Here is a 21731-nt window from a genome sequence, read left to right as displayed (position 1 = left end):
CGTCCCCCCCCCCCCCCCCCCCCCCCCGCCCCAAGGATCTTCAAGTCAGGAGAGAAATCACATCCTTAACAACACTCCAGTCCTTCTCCAACTGATCATGTGTTACATATCCTATTCTTTAGATCTGCTGGTAGGAAACCCCTTTTAGATTAACAGGGTCATCAGCATTACTAGTCAGTGAAAGGTGCCCTTTTCTAAACCTTCCAGAATAGATATGCTTCAATAAAATGCCATTCAGACACATGGAAAATAAAGGCAGACATGCAACAGCAGAGTTATTTAATCCTAGGAACATTCACATGCACTTACCGTGGTGCATGAGACTATAAAGAACCTTTTCAGCCAGGATGGACCACCTTATGAAATAAGCTGGGAAGACTGTTTCATTATGTCTTCTCCACTTGGGTTATGAATATTTTAAGTAACCAAAATAATTGTTTTATTCCTACCAGTTTGTGGCAGTGGAACAAGTGACAATGTTACTTCAAAAGTGTTATTAGAATAAAAAAAATTATCTTTCATTCATACTAAGAATGAGTTTGAATTTGAGGAAGACCCTTAGTCCCTCAAGATTGAGATCAAACACTAGAGAAACAACACGCAGACCAACAAAAGCAAAAAAGCACAAAAATGTACAAAATGATCACAAAGTATTTTCCCCAGACACGGGAACTTCCCAGTTACGCTGCCTAAGCACTTTCTGAAAGCGCCTTCCATATTGCATTATGTAATAAAGTTGTTAAAAACAATCGCTGTGTACTCACAGCTTACAAAAAACATAATCAACCTACTTGGCAGTAATCAAACACAGAAGCACTTAAAGTATGAACTCCATATCTCGAATCCAGAACATGTAGTTCATGCTGCCAATCCCATTATCCAACAGGCAGGATTCTCTTTCTGCAACTTTAATTCTTTAAAATAATACTAGGGGAAAGTAGTGATTCCAGGAATTAGGTTCTGGTTTTCTCCATTGTGTTTTGAATGCTAACTTGATTACAGTGTTGTCCGTAGTGTTTGTTGTTTTAAGAGCTGATTTATTCTGCCAATTAGAAAAGCCAGAGTTACTGCAATTTCATGCCTACGCATTACCTGTATGTAATAAAAGAAACACTGATTCAGCAGCAAAACCAGGGCAGTTGCCCGTGAAGTACCCTCTCCTCCATCTGTAATCCCACACAGCTTCCTCCTTCTAACCCCTGCTGTTTCTAGTGTTACCAGCAGCACGTGTTACGCTGGTGAACAGAGAAATGCAATGCTATGATCTTCTCATAACCGTTCTTTTCCTCAGTACTATAAAATGTAAGCTCAAAGTGGTGCAACAAAGCATGATTGTGACTCTGGTTTTGTGGGTTTTCTGAACCAAAAGCAGGCAAAGTAGCCTCATAAATCAAGAGATACATTTTTTTTAAAGGACATAAAAGCAAAACAAACAAAAAAAAAATCCCCTATTCAATTTCTTCACTCTTGGAAATAACTGACATTTCAGATGATACAATGGCCCTGAGAACTACAGTTGAATGGATACTGTATTTTGATTTTTGCAAAACAAAAGCAATCACTGTCTGCATTTAAAAACCCCAGCGATATGCTATGCTAATGCTTAGTAACAGGTCCTTCTCAGAGGAAATTCAAGGAAACATGGGTTTGCAGATATGTTTTTGCTCTTCTCAAGTCTTCCTGTAACCAAATTAATCACAGAAAAATCACGCTGCTTACCTTTACCCACTGAAAAAACCTCTGCAGGTTTTGCAGTTTTCAGACACAGAATGGAAGACCATTCCTTTAACGTGTAATCCAAGAACCTCAAGTACTTGGGAGATAATTGTAATGTGAATTCAGTGTAGGAAAATGATGACCTCACATTTATCATTGCAGGATAATAAATACTTCTTGCAACTTCAAGGAATTTTCAAAAAAAAAAAAAAGATATTTTTCTTCTATTTTTTCAGACAAAACCAACACAGATTACAATAATTTCCTCCTTGCTGATTATTTTTTTTTGTTAAGGCACACTGTCATTTGCATCACTGGGGTTGGAGGAATGAAGACCAAAGTCAGGAGGGGGGAATCATCAACTTATTGCAAATGAACTGAAGGAAAAACCCTAATTCAAAAATTTTAAACAAGAAAAAAAGACGGCTTGAGACACGCAAACATGAGCTATAGCACCTTATTTCTACAAATGATTGACAATGTCAGCAGCAACTCCCTGAGTTAATTAAGGTCCATGTCACTTCCCAGCTACATAATTTGGGCTCTGGAAGTTGTCACTAGCTCATCATCTCCAGTATCATCATTTGTACTTCTGCAAAAACAAGTGAATCTACTGACCACAGAAATGCAAGTTTTAGAGCATTATAGTTTTCCACTAAATATTTAAAATGCTTCCAGTTGGATAGCGAAAATAAGACAAAAATTGGCTACTCTTGTGCTAGTTCCAAAAATCAAAAGTAAAAAGGTTGTTAGGTTAATCTCTTGAGGGTCAGAGATGGCTTTAGTAATTTTGTGTAGAGCTGTGCGTGACAAGGCACATCACAGAGTATCTTTCATCATAAAACATTTCATATCATTACATAAATAAATGCTCTGAGTAATATATGTTGGGAAATAACCAAGAGTCATAAACACCCTTTTCAGAGTCCTCTGATTCTCCAACAAATGACAGCAATGCAACATCAATTTTTCCATAGATCTGCTTTCCATGCTCACGTTTCCATCAATATCAGTGCACACATTTCAGTAAGAGCCCTGTAGCCAAGTATTTCAGAGTATTTGCTGGCTATACCAAGGACCAAGGCTAGAAGGCACATGTCCAAAGTACATTTCAGAGGGAAAAAAATGGCTGGGGAAAAATATATCACTTTTGTTTCTCACTTTTGGGAAAAGCGGGCATACACAATTCAACGTTAACCCCAACTTGTGTTTTCAGCATGGAAGAAATTACAAAATGGGGCTCACACATTAACTTGTTTAAACAACAGCTCATTTCTTCTCTTTCACTTGGAAATCATCGGTATGTAAAATGAGGTTTGTAACAACTTAGGCAGGTTTATAGTTTATTAATACGTAAGAGAAAATTTAAGGGGTGCTTTTTGGTTTTTTTTGGATCACCAGATGTTTTTTGTTTTGCATTCCTTGCTGCTAGCCTGCAGCCACAGAAGAACATATCCATCTCCACCAGAAAACAGTATGACAATCAGACACCTCTGAGATAAAACAACCTCCTCTGCTGAGAAATTCCATCCTGCAGTGATAACTCCTTCCTTCTAATATAATTCCACATAGGGTTATGGGATGTTCATTTTCATAAACAACATATTAGAACTGTTTTCTCTGTCTTGGAGCAGGAAAAAAAAAAACGGAGCAGGAAAGGCTCCACTTCTCCTGCTCATCAGTTAGGCTGCTTATATTCTCATGTGTCAGTCAAAGGAGGGTCTCAAATTCCCTCAGAAAAAGAGGAGTGAAATAGAAGTCTTTCTTCCTTATCTCATCAACAGCCAGTAGTCATAAGCAGAGAAAGAAGGATTGACCAAAATAGCATCTAAGAGGGAAGGTACACTTTTTTGAGGTCTTTCTCCCTTTGCCAATTGCTCATAACACTTTTTCATCTTACTGTGCCAGAGACGTGTGGATTCCTAGGAAAATAGACCCCAAAACTGCTGTCTCAATTCTTAGCTACAGCTGCACACTTCAGTATATTCAGGAACAGAAATCTGACTGTTGAAAGAATCCTCTTGAAGGCTTCAGGACATCTCAGCCTGGAATACAGAGGTAAAGGTCTCAGAAGGGGAAGAGAGGAGGAGGAGGAATGGGGCTCTTCATCTAAGAGCAACCAGTTCTCTTATTTCCGCCCACAATTCATGAAAATGGTATCGACAGGCACAGACTGATTCCTGCACCTCATTAGTGACGTTAATATCACGGGCATCCTGTGGATATTCTACTCCTGATGCATGTAAATGTAAGGAAACGCCTGCCAGTTGACAGAGATTATCCTTATGTAAAATACCTTTACCTAATCTTTCCAAATATTACATGGAAAATTATCATTACTCACCCTGCCAAAACAATAGCCTGACGCGAGACTTGACTATTGCCTGTACTCTTGCACACAGTTAAGCAGCTTGTGGGTGAAAGTAATTGCTCGGAATAATTTCAGACACTGCAATTTAAAGATCAGATTTAAAATATCTACAAAGCACTTTGCAGTCACACCTAAATCTTCCCATCGTCAACTCCAGTCATAAAACTGGATACACGTAACATTCTGCCACGTCGTGATTTTCCGAAGACAGAGTTTTCCCATTTGAAAGAGTCCATCTTCTCTGCCGAGAACCATTTACAGATCTCGTGTTGACTTTCTTTTCAGCAGCAGTGAAAATTCTGCACCTCAGAATAGTTAAAAGCACTAGCATGCATATCACACGATGCCTCCCTGAAGTACGGTGATTTTTTTTCCAGAATGGAAAAAAGCTTTCTGGTGTTTTTCATTCCATCCTACAGAACATGAAATTTGCTGTTGTTTGGAAATAAAAGGAAAAACACTTTTCTAAGACCATCTAGAGGAAGTCTTTCTCCTACAAGTAAGGACACAAACAGCTACAACATCTTTTCTCTGCCTAGTTACAACATATAACGCCTAAGCAGAGCAATGTTATTCAGGTCTACACATTACTCATGGACTCATGTACACAACTACATTCCTCAGCCACCAGTGACTGACACTCAGATCAGTAAATAGCACGATATCAGGGCACAAACCTCATAATTTATGAAAAGGTAACTGTGCTCCCCCATCATTCTTGATAAAGACCCAGTAATAGTCATTAGAAATTACAGACTCCCTCATCCCTATCAGTTGCACCAGACTCTTGTTGGAGATGCATCTGTGGAAAATTGAAAGACAGACTCATGCTGTGTTGGCAAAAATTAAGACTTCCTTAAGAAATGCTAATCATGTTCTTATTTATTACTCTTAAAAGCACTAAACCAAATAATAATGATGTTTCTCATAATTTCTCACAACTCCGCCATGGAGGCATAAAGAAGTACCATTTCTATCTTACACTGCTTTACTTCTGAGCAAATAATTATTTAATTAATAAAAAATTCTGTCAAAATACATCACTCAACTCACGCAGGAAGACTGACTTTAAATATGCCAATCTAAATATATATTTACACAGGCCCAAGTGGCATTTACCTGAATGCCATAAATTATTGTGTATCTTAAGTACACATATTTATATGGCTTCTTTACGACAAATTTCTAATACTATCGAAAAAAAGCAAACCTGAACATGCAGACATTTCTGTGTCAATAACATCAAGATTATGAAAATAGCAAGAGATAAGATTTCATATAAGCCCACTGTGCTCATTGTTGTTAGCTGATTTCATCGAAGCATGTACTGAAAGACAGACTCTATCATCTCCTCCATAGCTGGCTTTCTGGATACTGCTAATTGATACAATGCAATAAACCCAGAAACAACCAATAGTATCTTGGAACCAAAAAAAAGCTTTATAGCGTGTTTATAGTAACACAAAAACTCTGGAGGTTGGCAAAACCTTTCTCTGCACAGACAGTACACTGCTGTTAGTGCAACTCCACAGAAACCGCAATTTCCTACGCTGATCTGGTCACTGAGTTTTTGCTGTGTACTGAAGAGAACCTGGATACGTTACAGCCCCCAAAACACATTTAATATTTACCAATAACCAGAGGAGGGTTTAAAAGGTAAATATAAAAGGCAACTGGTTTTAAGTCAAAAGCAACAGAGGACCCATGCTGTTGAGAATCGTTAGTATTGGTTTGATTGTTTTAGAGTCAGGTTTTACTCTACATTTTATTTACACTTTGCAGGCTTTTAATTAAAGAGAGGGGCTAGGACAAGAGCCGAAATAGCCATCTTTAAATAGTAAGACAGCCATTTTTACACTAACAAAGCATAGATTTTGCTTGTTTAGGACACATGCTTTCCACCAAGTTATGTTTTCACAGAAAATAGATAAGCAGAAATAATTATCTCCTAAAGCAGTGACTTATAGTTCTCAATACTAATTTTCAAATCAGATGTTATTTTGTGCAAATTGGCTTAATACAGTTAGCTGCCTGTTTGATACAAACTAATCAGTGTGGCTAATGACTGGGTTTCATAGAATCATAGAATCTTTTAGGTTGGAAAAGACTTTTAAGGTCATGAAGTCTAACCATGAACCTGTCACTGCTAATACCACTGTCAAACCACATCCCTAAGCACCTCATCCACACCCCTCAATTACCTCCAGGGATGGTGACTCAACCACTGGCCTAGGCAGCCCATTTTTTTGAAAAACAGTTTCATAAACTCTTTACTTTGAAGAGAATATCTGTACTAAGTAGAAGAAAAATGTTGAATACTTCCAAGCATGCCTCCTTATAGAGATCACCAGAGTATTTACCTTGAACTTACTACTACAGTCCTTCCTCTAGGAGAACTGTAACGTCATCATTATTTCCAGGTAAAAGTAATTCATCACTCAAAAGCTCATACGGAGAGTCCAGTCTAATGACCAGCCCTAGGAAAGCAGTCCTAATTCACAACCCCACGCAGTAACTACCAGACCACCCCTGCAGTACTTCATACTCCAAGATCACAGTGGAAATTCAGCATTTATAGCTATGCCGATTAATGGCATCATCAGTTCTTCCAAGTGCAAGTCACAGGGCTGCTACCGTGGTCCACTGAATAGTGCCATGCGTGTTTTTTGCTTCCTGTGTAATGGCTGTTTGCACAGTGAGCAAAGTGATCCTCTCTTGTGTGTATACCAAACATCCACTTTCTGTCCAAGTACGCAGTGATTTCTCTCTAGGTATTATTAAATGTACAGTAGGTATTTTCACTTCAAGATACCAATAGTGTTGGCAGTGACAAAGGCAAGATCCTTACGGGAAGATGATGGATAATGGATCACGTTTTTCTTCCCGTATTTGGAAGACTAATTCTATTACCTTGTCTAAAAAAAAGAATCCCTCTTATTTCTACCTCGACCTATTCTCTGAAGCATGAAAACAGTCACCTCTTCCACGCACATGTGTCCTGAATAGTCTGTTTCAGAGCCTAACTTTTCAGAGTTCTAATATCAACAACCTTATCCAATTACAAAACAAGGAGGCTAATGGCTTACAGTTACATCTCCCAAAGAGACTGTTGAGGAAATGCATGCATTTCTTTACAGTGCAACAAATTATATCCTGCTGGATTCTCCTCTTATTTGGATGTGAGGTAAAACTGTTTGCAGTTCCAGTTGAAAACCTTTCTTTTTTGGTAATAATAATAAATCAAAAAAAAAAAAAAAACCCACAAACCAAAACCCAAACCAACAAACAAAAAAACCCACCACATTAAAACACAGCCTCTTTTCAGAATAAAAAACCAAAGATTATTTGAGAAAAGTTAGCCTTACCCAGGAATTTCCATGATTTTTTTTTTCACAGCTTCATACCTCATCACCGTTCTGCACCGTAATGAAGTGGCTGGATACACCAAGCTAAAAGATTACCTCTGGCGCTGCACAGTGTACAGGAAAAGCCTCTCCTGCACCTCTGTGGCACCCCTTTTCCTTCCTCCTCTGCAAGTGGTATAAATGCAGGGACAGTCTCTTTCTACAGAGCTGCTATCTTCCACTGGTCCTTACTGCTAGGACTACTTCATTCTTATTTTAACTGATTTCACTGATAGGTGAAGATGCCAAAGGCTATCTTCTCTCTATCAGCAGTCACACTGCTGAGAATCCAGAGTAAGCTGTGCTTAGAATTCCCGTACTAGCAAAGAGATTGGTTGTAAACTAGCAGGTCTGGTATTGAACCATTTAGTCATGTATTAACTTAGCACAGGGTAATTCAAAAGGTCTTGCACATCTCTTCAAAATATTTCTTCAAATAAAAATGCAATGCAATAAACTGAAATAAACCATTAGATGCATCTCTCCCTTCACCAAATTTGATTTATTCCTTTCTTGTCCTTTTATATAGGGATGAAGGATTAGTAGGAAGATGGTAAAAATAGTTTGTTTCAAAGATGGCATTAATATACCCACGTTCAATTCATAAGCACCACCATTCACTGCATTAAGAATCAGTGCTGCAAATGTGCTATTCATAGCTTATATTTCTGTTGGTCTGTACCCCCTTACCTAATGTCATTTCCTAAAACTGTATTCTCTACGGAAAGGTCACCAAACTTTGTTATTCCAGCTCCACAGAAAGTTTTGCAATTCAGAAACTTATTGCTTTGATGTTCCTTCACATACCATCAAGACCATTATGGTGGCTGTAGTTTCTTTTTCCCAAAATACTGAGCGAAGAGTGACTGGAGGGTGCAAGCAGTCGTTTTGCACTGGGACTCTGGAGGCTTGGTGTCGACCTGATTACACTGGGCTTGACTGCGGGATGAATCTCTGCGACAAAAGAGAGATAGAGATTGATCATACTTGACTTAAAAAAATAAATAAATAAGAATAGTCTACTCAACGTTAAATTTACATTTCAGTTTCTAGAGAAAGTTAAGTTTCTTCAGCATGAGCATGTTTATGAGACCTTGAATAACAAGTGAAACCAGTCTTCACACCTACAGTTCTTCCATATCAGAAAAATCTATTTCACTTTGGATTGCCCAAGTTCAATACTGTGGTGCAGATGTGTAAGGATTTCAGAGATTCAAGAGTTAGTAAGAATCAGCCTGAAACAGGTCTGTCTTTACATTTTCCTACCGCTTTGAGGTTTGTATTGCAGCTACACCACTACAGCTTTGTATGCAAGCAAATAAAAGCATTTTACTATAGTGAAATCACCTCAGTATCTCAAGCTACTCAGTATTGTCTGTCACAATAACAAGTTTCAAGGGATCTTCCCAAACACAAGTCGTCAGGTGCAAGAAGGCAGGGAGTCAGCCACAGCAGGGCTCTGAAGCTAAAGTACCCCAAAACTGCAGCAGGAACACAAAAATCATTAAGCCAGGTACTGTCAGGCTCGCATGTAGAGTCATCACTGGGGAATTTCAAACAACCCAGGCTATCTGAGATGGTTCACAGAGTAGGATTATTTTGTAGAAGGAGGAATAAAGATGAGTAAGGGGCAGTGTAACGCATCTGGCCAGCACATGTCAGGGTGGCAGCTGCTGTGTTTGCCAAAAGCTGACAGAGTTGTATGGAAGTTTCAGTTATCTGCCAGATTAAAGAGACAAAAAGGCAGCCTCAGTAGCGTCTGCTCGTCCTTCACCAGGAATTTGCTGAACCAGTTAACTTATTCCCACTTCGGTTCAAAAAGCCCAAATAAAATGAATAAAGAGTAGAGGCTGGGAATATGTAAAATGGAAAGTGAGGTCAGGTCTCCAGGGAGAAAGCCCTCCAGCCTCCACAGTGATCAAGCAGGAGGAACAGCAACCATTGCACAAAGGGAACGGCATGCCAGGAGGAAAGAATGCCACCCTTCGTCACATTTGAAAAGACTTGGCTTAATCGGTAACCACTGGTTGGGTCAGAGCTTGCAGCCGTGCCCTGAAAGCACCAACACAGATTTGGGGGTGCGTGTGCGAGAAGGCCAGTTCGACGTCATCCATCTCCTCACCACTGACTGAGGTGAGAGCTTCTGACTGCCCTTCGCTGCAGTACTCGCCTGCTTTCCACACGCAAGAGTTAAGGGACAGCAAGCTCCCAGCAGATTTCAGGGCACTGCCCATTTCTCATGCTGTTGAGAAGCAGCATCTATTTTGTGTTTTTACTAAAATGGGGACAGAGGTGTGCGCGATGCTGTGAACACAACCGATGGCTAAAGCAAAACTTTCACCTGAAAAGGAAAGGTTTGCACAGTTTGCTGAAGATGACTGGAATCTGGATTCTGAAATGCTCATTTGGCAATCTTTTCCAGTTTTCTGAAGGAAATGATTAATTTTCAGGGCTAACACCACTAAAATACTATCTGCCAATGAGTGCTCTGGAAGCATCCACAATAATCCCAGCAGCTGGACCAACATACAAGAATTTGTAAACTGCTCCTGTCTACAGTGTATAGGAGAAATAATTATATATTTTCAGGATGAGTGCACAGCTGAAGGAAGCATTTCCTTCCTTCGACTTTTCTTCAGCCACTAATCCTACATTAGTTTACCACAAAGACTGTCCTTTCTCTTTCTGTGGTAGAGGAAAGCAGCAAAACCAAGGTCCCCTTTTAAGTTCTAGAAAGGAACTTAATTAACCAGCCAGGACCACTTCCCAATGGACTGAACTCTTCCTGTGGGGTCTTCACACCATACGCAAATCCCCCACATACAGACTTCCTTCCAGTTTTTGCGTGCTTTACATCAGCATTTTCTAACCAGCTGCTTCATCACCCCTGAGAGAGGTAATGAGGAATTTCAGAGGTTTTGCCTGAATTATATTGTGTCATCATATTAGTGTATTATGGAATAACAGTAATTAGAAATCTTTTAGTTCCTGCTGCTATTATCCTTGGCCTATTGCCTAGTACTTCACTGAAAACCTCCAAGGCACCTGTACCTTCTGCTAACTCTGGGAACTAACAAGAACATCCAAATAATCCAAATTATCCCTGGAGCCACACAACAAATAACCAGTTGGCCAGATAATAAAAATAAAACAGAAACAATACTTGAACAATCTACTAGGAACCTTTATCACAGGACCAGGATGGAGCCTCAAACAAGTAGGCAGCAGAAACAACTCTAAAAACTTCTACTTCCACTAATGTCACTAGGGTACAAAAAAAAATCCACAGCAAACAAGGAAAAGTCAAAGTTTCCTCCTAAAGTCTTTTGAATAGCATCCTGGATTCCAGAGGTGCTTAAGCAGCTGCACCTCTGTCTCCCCAACATGCATCCCAGCTGGAAACATCAGCCTGGTTTCCTCATAACTAGGTCATACAGGACGTTTAACCAGCCGGGGGACCTGCCCAGGGCGTTTGTTTAGTTAGCACAGTGACGACTGAAGAGGTTACAAGGGAACAGCCCCAGCTCTCCAGAGGACAGGGCCTGCTTTTAATGCTTTATCTACCTCACCTGTGGAACAGGCAGCCAAGAAAAGGAACAGGGATAAAGGGAAGCGATGACCCAGGATGTGCAGGGCACCAAAATCCTCTCTGCCTTACCAGGAGTGCTGAGAAACATAGTGCCCTGAGAGAGAGAGTTAACTGTATTCCAGTAAGTGTCTGTGGGAATGATAGCATGGAAGGAATTGTAAGAAGAAAATAAATGCCTACTGTATAAGCTATGACAAGATAGAGGATGCTAAGTTTTATGAGAAAAATAAGGCAAGCATTACTTCTTCACTGGAACATGCAGCAAACACCCCAAACAAGCGAAAAACAACCACAAAATAAACTAAAAAACCCCCCACCAAGCTAAATGGCAAAAAAATGCAGTTTTCTAGCCATCTGTACACCACTGATTCAGATGCACATCCACAACTGCACTGGGTACACTTCATACCCCTGCAGCATCGATCACTTACCCTCAGCTGCAGCGACATCACTTCCCACAGTCCAATGCCAACAGCCTCCACAGACACCTGCTCTATTTTAGTGCTGTTAGTTTCCTACAAAACCTTCCCCTAGGCGCACATAATGCTGTCTGATGCTGTTCATCCCCCTCCCCCCAGCCCCCAACTAAATAGCATGGCCCTAAAAACATGCAGTATCCTCCAAGATGGCACATGCCGCCATTTCTTCTTTCAGCTACCCAGACGGGGTCAGCGGGATGGACCATCCGTCTCCTGCCAGACCTGCCCCCTCACCACCACAGCTCCGTCACGCCAACCAAAGAAGTCCTCTCCTCATCCCCTCGAATGCCAACATGCGGAACGCACGCGGCTGGGACACCTGCAGGAAATTATCACGGCCCTTTTTCTTAAACTCCAGGGCAGGAGGGAGCAAAATTCAGCAAGTGGGCATCTCTTTTTCACTACCCAGTTTTCTGAAATATGGATTTTGTTAAATCTGACGCTCTGGAAGAACACTTATGACCACGTTAATAGCTGATTTCTATTTCAGTAAGTCAAGAGATTGTTACCGTTTACTGTGTTCTAGCACAAACCAACTTCTTGTTGACTGAAAAAAAGAGAAAACACTTAGAAGGAGCTCTACCTTCAGCTTTACGTCTGTAGAATGGGATTAACACTGCAGAATTAGTCACTGCTGCTCTGATCAATGGAGTGATTTCTATATTCATTTAAGGATTAACGCAAAGCCTCTGGGGGAGCCCATCTCTCATGAGATAATGTAAATATTCAATGGTCAGTGGTGGTTCCCAGCAAAGACGACTACATTCATTTTTTAAATAAGGAATCACAATCATAAGAATTTTTTTTCTACTGTCTTATGCGAGTAACTTGACCATCTGGCTACGATCTCAGTACAGATCTCACTGCAATGTTGAAAATGATGTCATCAAATTAAGAGGTCAGTGTCTCATCATGGCTGAAGTCTGCTCCTTACAAGTATGTGGGAATATTACAAGTGGATTCAAGGGACACAGTAGAGGAGCACTGTGCATACCGAGTATCTCATCCCTCCTTTGAGTGCTTACTTATTTAGACTGGCAGAATATTATTCACATTCTAAATTAGATCAGATTTCATTCCACCACTTTAAACCTGGAGTATCAGGCAACCTTCTGCCTACATCCTGCAAGTTCAGTCACCCAGTTTTGCAGCCCATAGTAGACCAGAACTTTCATCAATTCATTAACTTTGTAATACTCTTTTTATTACAAGCATAAATCTCTCATTCCATGCGTATAGGGTTTTTAAGTATCAGTAAATACAGAATGCTCATTTGATTAATTTTTTCCTCTGGAGGCACATACCCACCTAAATACCCAATGATACATGACAGTGGTTTTCTGGTGCTTTTGATCTTCAGAGGATTTCCAGCCACTTCACAATGTCGATCTGCATCTGAGAATTTTAAAGAATGAAACGTTTAAATATTCTACCATTACAAATATAATTAGGATGCACCAACCAGTCTGACTTACATTTTTACCACAAATTTTGTTTTTCCTTTTAGCACATACTCTTCTTGGTTTTTTCATCATTGACAACACCGATAGATATTTAAAAGCAGGCCATGTCCTCATTCATGCAAGTAATATTTTTTTAAATTTTTTTTAGAGTAAGTTACAATACAAATTTTATTGCATTTTTTGCCTACAAAGTCTTTTTGGAGACAGTCAGCTAGGCAAATGAAACACAGACAAAAACATGAGTACTAAAATAAATGCAGCGCTGGCTATTGAAAAGCATTTACAAGAAATCCTGCATTGTTTTCTACAGGCTTCTCTGGCCCTAAACAGAGTAATACAGAGGTAAGAAGGATTTAAAGTTGGGACTACTGATTTTGGTCATGGACTACTCACATGGTATGGTGATTCGTATAGTTCTTAATAAGTTAAACACAGTGCAGGGGCTATCCTGGCAAGATGAAGCTTAAAAAAAAACCCAACCAAATCAACCCCCCAAAAGCCTTTACTGTGAACTTTTGAATGGTCAATTGTAACCACAAACGACAAAGCTCAAAAGTCTCAGATAGGAACTTCTTGCAAAATAACTGAAAATAAGCAGTTCAGTAACTACCTTAATTTGATGCTAAAACTATGAACTCACAACTTAAAAGGCACTGCAAATACACAAGCAGAAAATCTGTGTAAATGCCCCGAACATCTAAGTGTTTGTTACTATGAAGACATCCATGCTCAGGCAGTGGAATCCACCAACCTAAGGCAAAATTCACAAGATGCTAGGTTTCAGTAAATAGTTCCAAAACTACTGGAACTATATATATATATTTTTTTTTTTAATGACTCAGAGTGACTGGGTTATCTGTCTTGCAAAAGCACATAAGTAATCCCCGTTCTAAGGCTTCCAGTACCCGTAGAACACAATTCTGTTTTGTAGAAAACAGCATTCATCCACTGATTGCGTAGATCTAGAATTCCCTCACAGGGAATTACTTCCCACATACACACACCTACGTATACACCTTTCTTCCTATAGGTTTCACACATGCACAGGCAGATCTGCGCTTTCTAACAAGCTTTACAAGAGCTTCTAAATGGATTATACCAACTGCAATTTTCACTTTGCCTTCATCTTCTGTTTTCCTAAAACATTCCTGTTTGTTTCATGCCAGCAAGATATGGAGTACATAGGCACATGAAGAGGATAAGACATTATACAAAACAATTTGTATTTGTGAAGAAACGCCAGATTTGTAATCTTTATGTATTCTGTCTAGCTATGTGCAAAAAACCTGTAGACCATGAAACAACAGCAATGACTGAAATACGCATGTCAGTATGTTCACAGATGTTTTTAAGGCAGCAGACAATGCACAACTGAGTTCAGCGCACTGAAGAAATTACTTGAAATTCTTACGTGTGCGAAGCGTCAATGCTACCTGGTATCTGGGAAGCCCAAAAGTTTCCAGAGCCCTAACACTGAGTACACAAAACACTTTATTATTTTCCCTTAATAACAAAATATACTGTTCTCAGTGAAAAAGTGAGTGAAAAATTCCTAGTGCCTGAAATACTTTTAATATTCCACAACACTTGAAATATTTTAAGTGACAGAGCGGAATGATGCGTCTCCACTGTCTCCCTCAGTAAAGTAAGCACAGACTATACAGCGAGTATTTTATAGCTACTTTGGGAACAGCAAAGCATCGCCTAAGAAGCAATTAGCAAGAAAATTTTCCATCTACATGTCTTCGCTGTAAAAAGAGACACTGAATCATGGTGAGATATTAATACGCTGATGGAGAATACAGACTGCAGAGAGAGCACAATTTCCATGCTTGAGGCAAAGCATGTTCACCAAAGGTATTCCAAAGCACGCCAATCGGTTAAAACAGTTAAGTGTGTTTAACAGCAGCGAACTTTAATCCACAATATGGTACTCCCATGAATAATATAATAAAGTGTGTGATCCTTATGCACTACATACAGAAAAACACAAAGGGAGATTGTGCATCACTCTCCAGGGTAAAACCATTAAATAAAATTTAGGTAGGAAGTTGTCAAAAACAAAATTTAAAAAAAAAAAGTTCCAAAATCAAATATGGGCTTTCATGTGAACAATAAAAAGCTTAGTAAGATCAGTGAAATATTGGAAGCTATGAGATATAAAAAATGTATTTAAAAAATATATATTTTTAAAAAAAGGCGATTTGGAGCGTTTTGATAGTACATTTTTTCAAATATATCAAAAGCAGAAAGTGTACTGGTGCCTGCAGGAATAGATGATGGTCAAGGTGTGAAGAAAACACAGAAGAAACGTAAAGGCATTGCAGAAAAGCTGAATTAACTCTTCGCAGCCGTGTTCACTGCAGAACTTAAACAAGCTCACTTGCCAAACCCTTTTATGAGGAAATTGTGAGAACTGTGTCACATCTAAGTGTCCGTAAGAAATATTTCAAAGCAAACTGGTTAATGAATAAAAACAAGTTACCAGGAGCGAGTGGAATTCACGCAAACAGAAACCGCTGAGCACGTACACCTCTGGTGTTTAACTAATGCGTAAACTGGTCTTGGTTCAAGAGAACAAAAAAAGGGTAAACGTGGTAATGTTCTTCAGTAAGTAGGTCTGCAGGCTGGCAAAAGGGCTGGACTATTAATAGAGGCATGCAGTTAAACAGGGAAATACCAAGGGAGCCAACAAAGACCTTGCAAAGGGAAAACATGGTTCATGTGCTCACATTATTCAGCGGTGTGACCTTGCAAGTACAAGGACGACCGCACGCTGGGCCGTAGTAGCCCCAGCGCAGTCAGCAGGGTGAGGGAGGCAGCCCTTCACCTCTACTCAGCCTTCATGACCCCACATCCAGATCCTGCATCGAGGTCTGGGATCCCCACCATAAATGGGATAGGGACATACTGGATGAAGTCAGGCTATTAGAGGGTCCGGTTTGGGGTTGGATATAGGATGTACATGGAGAGTCTGAGGGAACTGGGTCTAGTCAGCTTTGAAATAAGGAGGCCAAGAGGGGACCTGCTAGCCACCTTTAACTACTTCGTGGCACAGCACAAAGACCAAGCCAGACCTTCTCGGAGGCACGTAAGGATAGGACAAGATACCCTTGCTGTCTGGTAACAGACAGAATCTGGGAGATGGGAAATTCTCCTCAGATGTAAGGAAAAGATTATGTACTGCGAGGTTCATCAAACACCCAAACAGGTGACCAGAGAAGCCAGAGTCTCCATCCATGGAGACAGACAAACCTCCTCTGGACAAAAGGCCCTGAGCACCTGAGCTTTGTGCAGGGGTGGGATCAGAGACCTCCAGGGATCCCTTCCTTACCTACATGACTTGTAAAGCGACGTTCCCAAGTGCCACAGGTCTGCCAGGATCCTCTGAAGGAACCATGACATGCACACATGCAGCTGATCTGGCATCCAACCTGGCACTTCAATTAGCCTTTAACAAACTGTCACCAGAGACAGGGCAAAAGGGAAGTTTTAATCAGGGAACAGCACCTGATTAACATTGTCTGTGCAACCCCCCAAAGATCCGCACTGTTCAACATATAAAACGTCAGTAAAAAGGGTGATTAGAGAGTTAAAGTTTCCTGATAACAAATTACTGAGCATAATCAAAGCTAAAACTGATTGCAAAGGCTATCAGCAGCATCAAGCAATAAACATAAATCAATCCTTAAGGGGTGAAATGACTATAACACAGATGTAATGATGGGTTCTACACCACCACCATGCAGAAGAGAATTCATGGAGTCAGTCTCAAAAGCTTTCTAAAAATATCTAGACAATACTAAAGAGTGGTTACATGAAAGAAAATTAACATCAGAATATTAGAAATTATGATGATAGGAAAACAGAAAACATGTGAGCATTTAAAATGATGGGGAAGCTTTATCTTGAAGTGCATGTAATTTGGGGCATCACAAGCCTAAGGAGGATACAGTACATTTAGAAAAACTCCAGGGAACAACATTACAAACATGTGTGGAATGGATTCTTTTAAGAGGTTTTAAACAGGCCAAGTTCTTAACCTAGAAAAGTGATGACTGTTGTGGGTAATACAGATGTCAATGAAATCAGGAATGCTACGGAGATGATAGTGAATGAGGTTTGCTCTTTTAGATTGAAAGTTTTTTTTTAATAATTTCCTTTTTTAAACTAGATTTGTAGGTCTCTCAAGCTTAGACACTCTCATTGGGGAGCTATTTCTCTTTGACATTCCATCATATCTCTATCAAAACTGACATTATATAATGAATGTACTGTGTTCTACGTATTCCCTGAACTGTATTCTTCTGAGAAGCTTAGGGGAAAAAAAAGTAGCATGTTATTTTAATTACGTTACTGGCTACTAAACTCTGGCACAAATTGTACTCAAAGATAACAGTAGAAAAATTATTCTCATCCCAGATGCAGCCAAAGTATCTTCCATAGCTATCAAAATCAAGGATGTAAAATATTGTGAACCAATACCTAGAAACATTACTCACTTCAGATGAATGGGCAGTTTTGTGTCAGTAAAACACACAGGCTGTGTGCAGTAACATTTTGCACATCCGACTTAATTTTCACTTGTCTTCGTTTTCTCAAGCCAGATTGTAACAAGGAAGTACTGTGCACCCAACTTGCTATTAAATCCGCAGATTTAAAGGCATGTTAAGTTTTGACCATGAACAGTATGCCCATTTCCAAGTAACTATACAGATAATATATACCATCCACTGAAAACATTTTGACAGTCACGTCTACATAGATGGAGTGTAGTTACCCAAATCCAAATTACTATAATTAATACATGTAGTTATATTGATAAAACTGTATCTGAGCAAGTGGGGGGAAAAAAAAAAATATCCCTCAAAAATCTTCCCGTGCTGACGTAATACAGATCACAGACATAAGGCTCACTACCACGCACGTATCAACATGCTTGCAAGCTGGTAAGAGATCCAGTCCTGTCAGTGGCTGTCTGGAGAGGAATGCCCACTTTGGTTTCCACTAATTAAGAGACCTTCCTTAGACCGGTTAGTTTTGCTTAACTATCTAAAAAACGTGCAATATATTCAAACTAATAAGCTGTTCTGCCTAATTTAGAGCGTGGGAATTTCCTCTTAATGAAACAGTGCACCAATTCTAATAATTCCTCAAAATCCCTCACACAAGTTCATTGTCAACAACTACACCGAGTCCATTATCCTCGGACAAAACAAAGCGGGAGATTTCCATGAGGTGCTGTGCTCCTAGCAGGAGATGCCATGCCTTCTCAACCTCCTGGTGACCATCCCTAGACTGAACTGGGATGTAAATGCATCTCCACCACCTCCTGCTGGTACCTGAGCTGGGGCCATGCTATACGGTTCATTAATGAGAAAAATCTATTTCTCTGCACTAACTGAAGGAATAAGGAACATCAAATAGGACCTTGTATTCTGCCAGTGGAGGTAATGGGCCGAGGGAGATGATGTGGGTGGAATTACAATAATAAAAATGCTCTGTCTGAAATCTGCGTTCACCCATGGCTGGGCCCAAGGTCAGCATTCTCAGAGGATTCCATGCTCCTCCAGGACAAAAGAATCATCTGCAGATGGGTTCAGGTGGAATGCAAAAACCAGTTTACCTTATGAGCAAGCTCTGTCTTGCTCAGCCTTTCTTTCTCAGAACCGGGAATTAGTGACATTTACAACCTGGCACTTAACAAACTGCATACGACTAAGACGACATAAAATCTGGTATGGTGCTAGGTATGTGCCCTACCATCCTCCTGCCTTTGGATGTTAAAGGTTTCCCAGTGCGAGTACGGTGCCTGCTGCAATTCAGTCGTGAAGCGCAGTGGCATTCTCAAGCACCAGTTTGGCACAGGCAGTCAGGTGTCTGATTAGATTCAAGTTTCAGCACACCAACAGGGAAAACAAATTCCAAATCAGCTCTTGGATTTCCTAACCATCTCATGCCTTAAGACCCCTGCCACTCTGGACAGTTATTGTCTAAGCACAGTTGTAACTTCTGTAACACCGACAGACATTACTGCTGATTAAATGTCATCTAAAATAAAAAAATTAAAATATTACTTGCATCGAGCTGTCCTTAGGAAAGGATTCAAGGCATTCTCAGGGAGAGAGCGCCTACTGAGTTATAGCATTAAAATCTACAGAGTGCACTGAACACAGGTCACCAGACACAACTACAGGAACAAAACTAGAAAACAATTTTTTAATTTATTTACTAGGCTTTACTAGAGTAAGAATATGACAAAGACAATGCAGGTAAGAGCACTGTAGGATTCCAAAGAGAGAAATACTGCCAGAAACTGAATATATGTGTGGGTATGTATGAGGGTATGTCCACAGAAAGAAACATAAGTTGAATTAATTGAGGTGTAAGCTGGTTTCCACTACTACAAGATAATTTGAATGTTGTATCCAAAAAAGGATTAATAACTCCCACTTCACACACACACACCACCCCCCCAATCTATGTTACATCTAATCAGGAAGCATCAGCATTTATAAAGACAAAATTGCAAGGTCCAAAATTTCTTTAGACAAAAAAAATAATGAAAGACAGACTACGGGGGGGGGGAAATCTTTCTGCTCTTGATGTTAATCTGACCTGTCACTTTTTCTTTCAAAGGAACAAAGGGGAAGCACTCACAGCATGGCCAGACTGATACAAGAATGACTAGTTCTTGCTGAAACACTCAGCTCTTCACTCCTTTGTTTTAAAGTTGTAGTATGTGTACACTTGCTCGAGTATGATAACAGCTGGATGAAACTTTTTTCCTCCTATTTTTTCCCTCTTCCTGAAACAAAAGCCTCATCTTCTTTCAAACTGAATTACTCCAGCGAGTGAGAAAAATAGGGACATCGACAAAAAGATTCAGAGTTCAACTGAACTGCTAAAATTAGTTTTCCTCCATGATTCAGCAGAAATCAGTGCCAATTATGCATATTAAAAGGTATAATTATTTAGTCTCAGAAAATACCTATCAGCATTAAGGATTAAATACATAATCCTAGTCCAGCCTTAGACACAATTCCATAAAATGCAACCCATATTATTCACACAGTGGACAGTTTCTTAAATCTGAAAGATGCTCCTGACTTGCACAGCTTTGACAGCAGAAAGAAAATATACAGCATAACAACTAAATAAGGCAAGGGTAATGAATAGAAATATTCACCAAGTTGTGGATGATTGCAGAAGTAAGCGAAGAGTTTGCATGCGAAGAATGGCTGGTGTTAAAGTACGCAAGGGGAAAATAATTACTCAAAACCAGATTTTGAGCCTTCACGGAGTAAATTTCTTACAATCAACAATGACATCATCAGCATCCCACTTAAATACACTGGGAAAACATTTAGTGTTAATCTAGTAAACAAAGCTATAAAACCAGCATCTGATATTCAAAAAAGATCTCTTAAATTCTAATACAATTAGCAGTATGATGAGCCAGCACAGCTCATTTTGGAATACCAAGTGTCTGCTCCAAGAACTGCACCTACGGAAGACCATGAAACAACTGTAACCAAACAGTGTGAGCAGTATAACAGCGCGCTCAGTGCGGATACTGTTGCTACCTACAACTCATAACCTTTAGTAATACTAACAGTGAGTTTATCAGTTCTTTCTATTTTGGATATAAAAAGAACAAGTATAATACAGAATTTTATTTAAAACTGGGACAAAAAAAAAGATGCAACTATGATGTAATAATAAACATGGCTATCACCACCATCTCATCACAATAACAAAGGGCTATATTAGAAGGCCAGATTTAAATTCTTACGCATCCTCGGCTCCTTATTCCTTGACCAACCCCACTGAGGAAAAAGTAGAACATGTACAGATCTATGCTTTCTGCTCAGCGAATTAGTGAGCAATATAAAAGCAAACTTCTTTCACACTGCCTAGTAGGAAGTACGGGTTTTATGTCACAGCACTGATCTCCCCTCCCTGCTCCCAATTTTTTTTTAATGGCAATTATTTGTAAGTGAATGCAGTAACAGTCATCCTCTTTTTAATTAATTTGAAATGTTTCCCCAGCCTGGAACCTGTTCAAGGCAGCCCGACTTTATCCAACGTGTTGGTGATATGCGGGACAAATGAAAAAAATGAAAAGCAAAAGTGTATAGACAAGAAATGTTTATTGAAAAAAGAAAATAAAATTAAAAGACAGAAATGGGTGGGAAGCACAGCACACAGAACTAAGAATTAAAAAAACATCTTACATTCTGCCTTAATGGCAGCACAGTTAATAGGGACAAAGGGACGTCTTGCTGCCTGCCGCAGCCGGAGGGTATTTTTGCAGACCTGACGGGCCAGTTTTGTCCAACACGTTGTGTGGAGAAAGAAAGCTTGACGTGTTTTCACCGCTGACTTTGGGCTCCCAGTGTTACGAACTGGAGTTCCCTGAGTGGCCTGCCGGGACATATGAGTTCTAACATGGGATTCCTACAAAATATCAAACAAATAGTCATAACACATACATGTGAATTACAGCATTAAAAAAAAAAATCCACAATTTGGGTAAAATTCACAAGGCTAATCAAATACTACGTATAATCACTATAGACAAAAATGAGACCTATGCATGAAGCTGTAGAACACAGAGTGAAGAACTACTGTGAGTGGCTATATAATAGCATTCTAAATCAGACACTGTATAGTCATATTAACATTTTATAGGTAACACATCCTTTA

The 21731-nt window shown here is 39.7% G+C and overlaps 1 protein-coding gene across 1 annotated transcript in view; it reads right to left on the bottom strand.

The window, feature by feature from the left end:
• The window catches only part of MTA3 (metastasis associated 1 family, member 3), a gene marked incomplete at its 3' end in the record, with an annotated part of 96309 nt that overhangs the window by 15494 nt on the left and 59084 nt on the right, over positions 1-21731 (bottom strand). Inside the window, exons 12-14 of the mRNA XM_010154531.1 lie at positions 21260-21482; positions 12868-12954; positions 8299-8445 (exon numbers count right to left, since the gene is read on the bottom strand). Coding sequence (XP_010152833.1) covers positions 8299-8445; positions 12868-12954; positions 21260-21482 — 457 coding nt within the window. The remainder of the gene's footprint in view (positions 1-8298; positions 8446-12867; positions 12955-21259; positions 21483-21731) is intronic.

The sequence above is a fragment of the Eurypyga helias genome, unplaced genomic scaffold (assembly GCF_000690775.1).
Source record: "Eurypyga helias isolate BGI_N326 unplaced genomic scaffold, ASM69077v1 scaffold17166, whole genome shotgun sequence".
Classification (NCBI taxonomy): Eukaryota; Metazoa; Chordata; class Aves; order Eurypygiformes; family Eurypygidae; genus Eurypyga; species Eurypyga helias.
Note: the sequence above shows the minus strand (reverse complement) of the source record. Positions and strands in the feature narration are given on the sequence as shown.